We start from the raw sequence: 9,659 nt of genomic DNA, 5'->3' as shown, positions 1-9,659 counted from the left end.
AGCAGCAGGCCGCGGGTGCTGCTGCCTCCGCTGCTTCTCCTTCTCCTTCTCCTTCATCTGCGTCTGCGTCTACTCCCCAGGCAGCTTCGCATCACGGATATACTAATCACCCACCGCCTCAGCAACAATTATACGCGCACCGGGGCCCCTCCCCCGCGCCTAATCCGGACAATCGAAGCCGCAGCTCACGCTCGGGCAAGCGCAAGGATACCCCCCACATGTACAACGCCAGCCACGGATACCCTTACCCTCCCCCTCCCCCTCGTCCCCAGCCTCAGCAATACTACAACGGCGATACCTCCTACGACTTTCCCGAGGATACCTACTTCGACCCCGGCCCTCCTCCCTCTCAGCCTCCACAGCCTGCCCCCGCTTACGCGTACTCCCCATCTCCCGCTCCCGCTCCTGCCCCTTCGAAAGAGAAGCGGCACAAGCCCCGTTCGCACCGACATGGACACAGCCATGACCACTCCCAATCTCAACCTCCGCCGCAGTCCTACTATCCCCCATCTGCACATGCCCCACCTCCCGTCCCGCAACCACCGGTCCGTGTGGTGCGCGTCCTGACGCTGCTCATCGAGGACAAGCGCAGCGGGGAGGAGATGCTGACCGAGGTGCGCGTGCCGCTCCGCCCGGCGGATCCGGGTGATACGGGGATGTGGGCGGACGCGCAGGAGGTGTCGGAGGAGCTGCAGCGGGGACCGTCGAGGATCGATGGTGAGTGTTTCGTATGATGTGATTTGATGAAAGATTTAAGCGACTGACGTATGATTTGTGGTGTGCGATGTGTGCGATGGGGGTCTTGCGAACGAACAGGGCGGGCGAAGGTGTACACAATGCGGGGCAGGTACAAGCAGCTGTTCCTGCGGATCCTGGACGACGGGCGGCACGTGTGCCAGCCGGCGAACTTGAAGGTGTCGCCGGAGCGGACGCTCGAGATATTCGTCGAGGACGTGAGTGTCGAGGTGTCGTACCGTCTGCGGCTCTGTACGTGACGCGATCTCACCGATTCTGCCCTTAGAACCCCCCGCCTGCAGGCCAGCAGCCGCCCCAGATCCCGAGCTCGCCCCCTCGGGACCTGCTTACGCCCATCACGGACTCGATGACCTCGCCGTCCCCTGCGCCATTGCAGATGAACTTCTCCGGACAGAAACGACCGAGCCACTCGAGCCTGTTCAGTGCGGACCTTGATCAGGAACAAGACGACTTCATGTCGCCTTCGCCGTCGGAGCACAAGTTCGACGTGGAGTCGTCGGCGTCGTCGCCGAAGAAACGACCGCGCTCGTCGAGCGTGCAGTCTGTGCGGTCTGTCGCGTCGCAGCCCGCACAACCTGCAGGGCACCAGCAGTACGACGATCGCGAGGGGTTCTCGCCCTTGAGGCGCAGGTCGCCTAGTGTGATGTCTGCTAGTGCGGGGCACTTCCGGACAGCGTCGTATACCTCGCAAGCACAAGCGTCCCAGCCGCCATCGCACGAGCGCATGCATGGGCAGACGTCCTCCATCTCCCTCGAGTCCCCAGAGGCAGCTACACCTCAGCAGGGACGTATACAGTCGCGCGTCCCTTCCTCCGTGCAGCCTTCGCAGTCGTCTATGTTCCCGCAGACACAGAGTCATGCGTATACCTCTATAGCTTCTTCCACGCCTTCTCGCTCCGTATCTGCGTCCAGCGTGGGTCCTTCGCCTCCCAAGAGAGCGAAGCTTGACAGGCTTCAAGTCCCGCAGAGCCAGACTCAGGCTCAGCAGCAGCTCACCGAGCATTCCGTTTCCCCAGTCCCAAGCCGCCCGGGGGCGTTCCCCTTCAGCGACACCCGCACCGCCCCCGTAACCACTACTACAACCACCACCGGCCAACGCTCCGTGTCTGGATTCGAGGCATATGCTAGCAAACCTGCAGCCGCGGGTTTTGGAGGATCCTCGACGACGGGAGCGTTCGGCGCGTCCTCCATGGCGAGCTCGAGCGCGTTCGGGCGATACGACGCCGGCGCGTTCAGCCTGCCCACGCCGCAACCGAGCGAGGCGAGCACGACCCCTGCGTCGCAGACAAACCTCGCGCTTCCGTCCCTCCCCCTTTCCCTCTCCACCTCCCTCCCTACCCTCTCAGCGCCGGCCCCACCGCCCGACGTCACGACAATGGCCCCCTCCGCGATGACGATGGCCCCCACGCTCTCCGGGCAGGCGTCGACCGAGCTCGACAACGCCGTGGGCAAGTACATTAGGGGCATCATCTCAACCGAGCCCAAGTGGAGTGCCTTTGTGCAGGCGCGCCGAGAGCTGCTGACGATGCGCGAGCAGCTCGAGCAGTACCGTTACGTCCGCTCCGTCCAGACGCGCTTCGTCGGGAGCGCCACTCCGGCGGACCTCCAGGGCGCAGGGGGCGTGACCATCAACAAGCAGCAGGTGATCAAGGCGTTCAATCTGAAGCAAGAGTGGGGAGAGGAGTGCGAGGAGGTCCTGGAGCTCGTGGGGATGTATGGGGAGGGCGGGACGAGGGGCGCGGACGGGAGGGTGATGGGCATGTTGGACGAGAAGCCGCCGGTGACGACGGGAATGCAGGTGAAGAAGTTCTTGAAGGTGTTGAGGGAGGTGCATGCGCAGTGGACGATGCGCCGCGGCGGGTAGCTGGGACTGTGGTGGACTGGGCAGCCTCTTGGCGCTTTCGGGTTCGTCGAATTACCGTGCTCTCCTACTTTCGTGCTTCTGTGACGATGCGTGGTTCCTGTTGCAGATCTGCTTATGTTGTAGTGTTGGATCTTCGTTAACCGCCATGGTGCTATTCTGCGCCGCAAACCTACTGCTAATACATCGGACGTCGCGCCGTGCGCGGCTTGAACTATTTTTTCGACGGTTCTCCGCGGACCCGAACTCAATGTTATCAACTATTAACGGAAGCACGAAGGTGAGCGGGACCTGACGTATATGTCTCGTTCGCGGTCATATGCTCCCTTCGGACCATCCCCATTTCCAAAGTCAAGTTGTAGTATATATATGCTACCTCACAGACTCTCACCACCACAATCGACCTCGACTCCCATCGATCCCCATCGATAGCTTGACCTGCGAAATGGCCATCACGGAGTACAAGTACCTCACGCCGGAGCAGCGTGAGCACTTCCTGGAACACGGATGGGTGAAGATCCCAAAGGCGGTTAAGGCGGAGTACGTGAAGGCGTTTACGGAGAACGTCTTTGTGAGGCTTGGGTACGACCCGGAGGATAAGTCAACGTGGACGAAGGAGAAGGTAGGTCTCACATTGGATCCCCCTCCACCGCTACTCACGAATGGGCTTGTGTGCATAGATCCATATGCCGCGGCATCGCGAGATTCCGACGCGGGAGTTCATGCCGAAGGCTTGGGGTGCCATGTGTGCGTAAACCTATGCCTTTCTCTACTTCCTACCGCGAAGGCGAAGCTGACGTGTCATCCACCAGGTGAATTGCTGGGCGGTGAAGACAGGATAGACCCGACGCTCTTCGAGAGTTGCGGAGACAGTCTGATCGTGAATCTCGGATCGGATGAGTGGGTCGATGTAAGCACATGCATTCTCATATTCTCCGGGTGTTGGCTTGCAATAGAGCTAACGGAGCACCCACAGAAAACGATCGAGCCAAAGGATTTGGGGAATTGGCACATGTACGTGCATTGCTTCAGTGTATGCGCATACGTTCCCTGACGCCGTTTCAGTGACGGGGACTGGTCAGTCCGGCGACCCATCGGGTGCGGAATTGGACTCACCCTAGCAGGTTCACGCACTTCCTGGACTCTGGGGAGCAAGGATTGACGGTGATTGTACTCTACAACGACATCAAACCCCGCGCAGGGGGAACGTATGTCGCCCCAGACGGCATAAAGAACGTGGTGCGATAGTATGTGGGTCGCTTTGGTGGGGATCTCCATGAATCTGACTGGGTAAGAATCAGCTTGTACGAACACCCTGAAGGCGCAAGCGAGATGCCTCAAGATCCCGATGGAAGCCGCTCCTGCTGCTCCATCCAGACGTGCAAGGAGTTCGTCGAGGTAATGTTTCGGCCCTGTGCGAGAACACACATGCAGATCATCGAACTTCCCACCGCATCCATAGCTTACAGGCGAAGCGGGAGACGTGGTCCTCATCCATCCCTTCATGGTAAACGGAATCTAACTTTGGCACCCGCATCTTCGTCCAGCGGCGCTCATTCCTCCGACCCCACAGCCGCACTCTGCGTCGAAGAACCACCTCCGGATTCCCCGCTTCATAACGAACCCTCCCGTGACACTCAAAGAACCCCTCAACTTCAACCGACCCAACCCAGCTGACTACGTACGTCCCATCGGAGCTCACACTACAGAATTTGACTGGACTTTCTCCCTCTCGCTATCGCTATCTCCTCCGGCAGTCCCTCGTGGAGCTCAAGGTTCTACGGGAACTCGGGGTCGACGCGCTGCCCGAGTGGAAGATCGCCGCGCCCCGGATGCGCTTCACCCCCCGGACGCGCGCGGCCAAGGACGCGATGATCCTGGACGAACTGGAGCGGATGAAGGCGCATGCGCTCAAGACCGGGGGCACGGTCGACAGCATGCACATCAACGGGCCTGTGCCGTACGCGACAGTCGTCGCGTCGGGCTGAGCCTACGTGTCCAGCAGGAAGCATCTTTGATATAGGATTACAGCGAGCGGAAGGGGAGAGGGAGGCGTTGAAAGAGGAGGAATGTGCATAACGGTGTACAAGGATGTCCGCAATAGGTCTACGTATATGACAGGGGTTAGCAGAGCGAATCAAGGCGTGTACGATATACAGGAGATGTGGGTATAGTCCGTTTCGGGGGAATATTAGCGAGTACAAGGTCCGCATAGCCTAATTTTCGAGGGGAGAGTCAAAGAGAGAGTCTGAAGTTTACGACACACGAGGGCGGGACCGATGGCATGCAGTGCACTGCACCCTCTGCGTCAGTGATACACTCACGCACAGCGACGACAGAGAGACGAGAGCGACGTACCGCAGACGCACACAGGGTAACAGGCAGAACAACAGTCGAATAGTTCTGTCTGAAGAGGAACGCACGCGCGTACGCATCGCCGAGACTGCAGCTATGCGCATCCACGAAGGCCTCGATCTCTGCTGCCCTCTGCGCCGCCCCGGGCCCCTGCACCGAGAGCGCCAGCAGCCTCGCGAGCACGCTCGTGCACCACGTGCGCGGGCTCATGTTCGCCGCGCGGTTTTGCAGCGCGCTGTACGATGCCCGCGTCGCCGCCCCGGGGAACACGCCGTCGCACACGTCCTGTAGCAGGGGGATGTCGACGGGGACGTACTCTGGGATCTTGAAGTACGCGAGGATGGGCTGCTGGCCGGCCTTCATGCGCGGGCCGTTGGGCATCGGCTGGCAGACGTACCCCTCCGGGCCGTGCGGGTCATTGGTCGTCGCCGCCCAGTGGTGGCGGGTCGCGCTGCCGTGGCAATCGACGTGGATAAGGGCCCAGTGGAAGCCTTGGGTGAGTGGGATGGTAGAGATGTAGAGCGAGTCGGGCTCGAGATGGACGGGGAGGCCCGCGCTGAAGGGCACCTTGTCTGTGAGGGTGGAGGTGGGCATATCGCTAGTGTGAGGTACGACACAGTGCGGGCACTGGGGAGTCTGGTAAGCTGGCGCGTGTCGACGGATCTGCGGGGAGCACGCGGCGTACACTGCGGGTGAGTAGAAAAGAAAGAAAGCGGTAGTGAGAGTAACTGGGACAAAAGTGAAAGCAGATGAACGAATAGCTACGCCCGTGGGAGAGGAGGAAGGGAGGACGTGCCGGACAAGTCCAAGCAGTACAGGACAGAGAGGGTCCCGGCGTGGTACCCGCAGAGCCGACGCGATGGTTCGACTGGGGAGTTCCGGATCGATAGTATGGTGGCGACTCCACAATGCCTTCATGGCGCTGTCTTATAAGTACGTACTGAGCCGACATATCAATCAGAGATGGGAAGGAGTACTAATGCGGGATCCACTCGTTTCGGTGTATCCGGATTACGGAGTGAAGCGAGGGGACCCCATGTTGCAGACATGCGGCCGACTCCTGCTATTCCCATCGTTAGTGGACGCGCCTTGAGGCTCGAGGTGCGAGGTCACGCAGGATGCATTGGGTGGGACTGTCCATGTACTGCACGGCCTCATGGTATTGGTGAACCCGCCGGCGGCTCAATATTCGCATGCATGTCGTGCGCCTGGACGGGGAGGTCGCGATGGTCGCCAAACAAGGCGAAGGTTGGGGAAGCGCGCCGACAGCCGCGGGCGCTCCGCCGCAAGCATGGATAGCGCCAATGACGACTCGACATGCGCGTCGTCGACGCGTGGAGTTGGTACCAGCCTGAACGCAGCGTCCTCCTCCTCGTTCCCAGAGGCGACGGGCAAACTGCGCGAAAATGGCGACCATCTTTTCTATAGTCCAATTTCCCTCTTCGCACGTCCTTGGTGAGTCCGAAGGTTATCATTTATTGGCGCACACTCACCGCGAGACAGTGACCGACTACCCGAAGCTGACCCTGCTCCTATTCGCCATCGGCGGCTTCACGGCGGCGAGGTTCGCGTTGAAGACGCTCTTCGTCCTCCTCCAGACGTTCGTGGTCTCTGGCAAGAGTGTACGTGCGCATATGTACGCCACGCCAAAACTACTGACACCCGCCCCGACAGCTCAAGAAGTATGGCGCTGGGAAGGGCGCGTGGGCCGGTACGTTGATTGTCAACTGTTGAGGCGACGAAAGTTGATATTCTACTCAACGTAGTCGTGACCGGAGCCTCGGAGGGTATTGGACGCGAGTTCGCGCTCCAACTTGCGCAGCAGGGCTTCAATGTGGTCGTCTCTGCCAGGAATGCGTCCGCGTTGGCGACACTTGTTTCTGAAATCGGTACGTACAGCCATAACTGCTTCGTCCCGTGCCTTGGTCTCACTCGAGGCCTGTCACAGAGGCTAAGTCGACTGGTGGCAAGAAGGTGCAGGCCAAGGCGGTCCCAATGGACTTCTCCAAACTCGATGACGCTGCTCAGTGGGGTAGGCTCGAGTCGGAACTTGCTGGTCTTGACATTGGTGTACTTGGTGAGTATATGCGCCTTTTCATGCGTGTGCAGCATATCCAGGAGCCTCGAATGCTTCTATTCGGCTGGGGTAGGAATGCCCAATGGTGTGCCTGGTCACGTGAAGTGACCGGCACTGCAGAGCAATACAAGTATGCAAGTCTGCGTGGAGGGTTATTGGTCTATCTGGCTCGTTCAGTTTCATGTTATAGGTGCATTCAGACAGAAATTGAATCTCTAGATACCAATGGCACCGTCGGCCTCGACGGACATGTCGAGTGGCCGGTCTCAAAAGCTGAGCACTGAAATTTCCTGAGTCTGTATCTCCACTACGACCACTCAGGACGTCTGACATGTCCGCCGGAGATGCCCAGAACCGCCGCGTACTTGCAGAGATGTCGCACCTACTATGGCGGCCCTCGTGGACAATGCATCGTAAGCTAGTCCCGGGGTTCGGTATCATATGGCACCAGGGGTTCTCTGTTTGAACGGAATATGTCAGATTCCGTTAACGTTCCTTTTGCGTCTATGCGTTGAAGGAGCGCAAAGCGCGACTGTTTCGTGCCTTCAAAGTCTCCCTACAACCATTTCATCTCAAAATACAGCCTCTTGTCACGCCCTGCAGGAGTGCGGAGCCCCTAGCAGGGTAGTCTTAATCAGGACTGTCCGGAGAGCCTCGCCCTAATTGAGCACGGACATATCTAATGACAATTATTCTCCTTAGTGAATAATGCCGGCAAGTCCTACAACTATCCAGAGGAGTTCCACGCGAGCTCGCGAAAAGACATGGAAGATATCGTTACTATTAACGTCAACTCCGTCATCCGTCTCACGCACATCGTCCTTCCCGGTATGGTCGAGAGGTGCGTATCGTCAATTCCCACCTCCACTAACGGCGACTTAGATGTGGCCGTCTGTCTTCTTTTCTCAGGAAGCGTGGTCTGATCATCAACATGGGCTCCTTCTCGGGCACGAGCGTCGCGTCGCCCATGCTCAGCACCTATGCCGGCACGAAGTCCTTCCTATCCTCCTTCAGCGGCTCCCTTGCCGAGGAAGTTCGCGGTAAGGGGATCGACGTCGAGTGCGTCAACACCTACTTCGTCGTACGTGTCTTCTCCCCTCCGTCCCGTCTCGCAGCGCACCTGAGATCCTACGTACTTGCAGGTATCGAACATGTCCAAGATCCGCCGCTCGAGCGCGCTCATCCCCACGCCCAAGGCCTTCGTGCGCAGCGTCCTCTCCAAGATCACGCTCCCCGGCGGCGCGCTCTGGACCAATCGTCCCGGGGTCGTCACCCCATACTGGAGCCACGGCCTGCTCGACTACGTAATGGTGCGTTACCTTTCACAGCATAGCATGCATAGGCGAGGTGGCGAGGGGCTAACGGCAATCATGGGCATTCTCACCTTCGCAGAACGTCATCGGCTGGAACATGGCCTTCGTGCGCTACACGCACTCGCTGCACAAGGATATCCGCAGGCGCGCACTGCGCAAGCTCGAGCGCGAGGCGAAGCAGCAGTGAACTGCTGGCGTCTTCGGACATACACGCCGTCGCCCGCTGTTTCGGATGGTGCCGGGCTGACGCACTGCCAGCCCCGGGGCACGGACAAAAGTCAAGTTTGACATGGCTGGGGCTTGATGCGGTATAGAGTATCGCGGTCATGTGTAATGCTGCTTTCGAGACGATATTCTAACGTTGTCTGTTATTCTGCTACAAATGACCGCACGGCTCCGATTCTCCGTGGGACCGTGGAAGAAGGCCTGCTCAGACGGCGAATTGAATCCCTTCGCCGATTTGTTCAATAGCCCTTAATGATTCGTTCGTCTGACGCAATGTCACGGAACGGCTCATGTCGTGGACGGCGCGCAAGGGAATATTGCTGGCGTTCCCATATCAGGATCATCCGAGGTTTCCTTTCAGTCCGTTGTTGAGACTGCTTCAGTGGGTGGTGTCTCTTCATGTCCTCTGCTACAGGCTGACTTATGACTACTGGCATCTTCCAGCGTTCACGCCGTCATGGTAACACAAGTATTCTTCAGAATTCGCGACCACAAGACTGCGGCTCCGGTTCTAGAGGTGACGTCATCGTCGCGTGTTTTCGGTCACTGTCCGTAAAGCTGAGCGGGTAGCTCTGCGAACTGAGGTCTGACAATGTATATGAAGCCTGTATGGAGTGTGATCAGCGGAGTCGTCTGGTGGTGGCTCATTTGAACAGCGAAGGTTTCTGCGCCTCATGACACTACCGCAGGTGGTCCTCGACCAAAAACCTCCGGAGTCACTTGCAGCACCCTTTGCAACGTTTGTCTTTTTCGCAATTCATCTTCCGAGGTCTATACATAGTGGCGGACCGCCATATGCGCGGCAGGCGTTTGAGGGGCCAGAACGTTCGAAGAGCGGAACCTTCACAGCGCGGCGTCTCCCTTCGCGGAACACTTCATTATTCCCTACATCCAGCTTCAGTCACGGGAAGGCGGTCAGCAGGTACACAAGGACATCGAGGCAAGTCAAGGCATTGTTGTCGGCAACACACCCCCCAATGTCCATCAGCACCTCGCACATTGTGAAGCATCGGGCATCGAGGACGTTGACCTCGGGTCGGTCAGTTGCTTCGGTGTGTTCGTCCTTGCCATT

At 58.8% G+C, this 9,659-nt stretch overlaps 5 protein-coding genes across 5 annotated transcripts; 4 read left to right on the top strand and 1 right to left on the bottom strand.

Moving 5' to 3' along the window:
- Positions 1–218: 218 nt before the first annotated feature.
- DICSQDRAFT_62995 (uncharacterized protein) lies at positions 219–995 on the top strand (the record flags this gene model as incomplete). Its single annotated transcript, XM_007366746.1, has 2 exons — positions 219–717; positions 817–995. 2 exons carry the CDS (start codon positions 219–221, stop codon positions 993–995), a joined length of 678 nt encoding a protein of 225 aa, XP_007366808.1.
- Positions 996–2,152: 1,157 nt separating this feature from the next.
- On the top strand, positions 2,153–2,620 carry DICSQDRAFT_62806 (uncharacterized protein; the record flags this gene model as incomplete). Its single annotated transcript, XM_007366745.1, has 1 exon — positions 2,153–2,620. The coding sequence occupies one exon, from the start codon at positions 2,153–2,155 to the stop codon at positions 2,618–2,620; it is 468 nt and encodes a 155-aa protein (XP_007366807.1).
- Positions 2,621–3,043: 423 nt separating this feature from the next.
- DICSQDRAFT_107433 (uncharacterized protein) lies at positions 3,044–4,605 on the top strand (the record flags this gene model as incomplete). Its single annotated transcript, XM_007366744.1, has 10 exons — positions 3,044–3,239; positions 3,298–3,364; positions 3,430–3,527; positions 3,594–3,631; positions 3,683–3,694; positions 3,742–3,864; positions 3,919–4,015; positions 4,080–4,124; positions 4,191–4,298; positions 4,375–4,605. Exons 1-10 carry the CDS (start codon positions 3,063–3,065, stop codon positions 4,603–4,605), a joined length of 996 nt encoding a protein of 331 aa, XP_007366806.1. The 5' UTR covers positions 3,044–3,062.
- A 247-nt stretch (positions 4,606–4,852) lies between these two features.
- On the bottom strand, positions 4,853–5,566 carry DICSQDRAFT_107432 (uncharacterized protein; the record flags this gene model as incomplete). Its single annotated transcript, XM_007366743.1, has 1 exon — positions 4,853–5,566. One exon carries the CDS (start codon positions 5,564–5,566, stop codon positions 4,853–4,855), a length of 714 nt encoding a protein of 237 aa, XP_007366805.1.
- Positions 5,567–6,255: 689 nt separating this feature from the next.
- Positions 6,256–8,739, top strand: DICSQDRAFT_107429 (3-ketoacyl-CoA reductase). The gene is made up of 9 exons (XM_007366742.1): positions 6,256–6,427; positions 6,476–6,594; positions 6,647–6,683; positions 6,739–6,861; positions 6,921–7,049; positions 7,752–7,890; positions 7,959–8,130; positions 8,192–8,359; positions 8,442–8,739. The coding sequence occupies exons 1-9, from the start codon at positions 6,379–6,381 to the stop codon at positions 8,547–8,549; spliced, it is 1,044 nt and encodes a 347-aa protein (XP_007366804.1). The 5' UTR covers positions 6,256–6,378; the 3' UTR covers positions 8,550–8,739.
- The last annotated feature ends 920 nt before the right edge of the window (positions 8,740–9,659 follow it).

The sequence above is a fragment of the Dichomitus squalens genome, assembly GCF_000275845.1.
Source record: "Dichomitus squalens LYAD-421 SS1 unplaced genomic scaffold DICSQscaffold_20, whole genome shotgun sequence".
Classification (NCBI taxonomy): domain Eukaryota; kingdom Fungi; phylum Basidiomycota; class Agaricomycetes; order Polyporales; family Polyporaceae; genus Dichomitus; species Dichomitus squalens.
Note: the sequence above shows the minus strand (reverse complement) of the source record. Positions and strands in the feature narration are given on the sequence as shown.

Coding starts and splice junctions, on each gene's coding strand:
- DICSQDRAFT_107429 (XM_007366742.1), top strand. CDS start 6,379: ATGGCGACCATCTTTTCTATAGTCCAATTTCCCTCTTCGCACGTCCTT. Junction 7,050..7,751: donor TCTTGACATTGGTGTACTTG/GTGAGTATATGC, acceptor TATTCTCCTTAG/TGAATAATGCCGGCAAGTCC. Junction 8,360..8,441: donor GCCTGCTCGACTACGTAATG/GTGCGTTACCTT, acceptor TCACCTTCGCAG/AACGTCATCGGCTGGAACAT.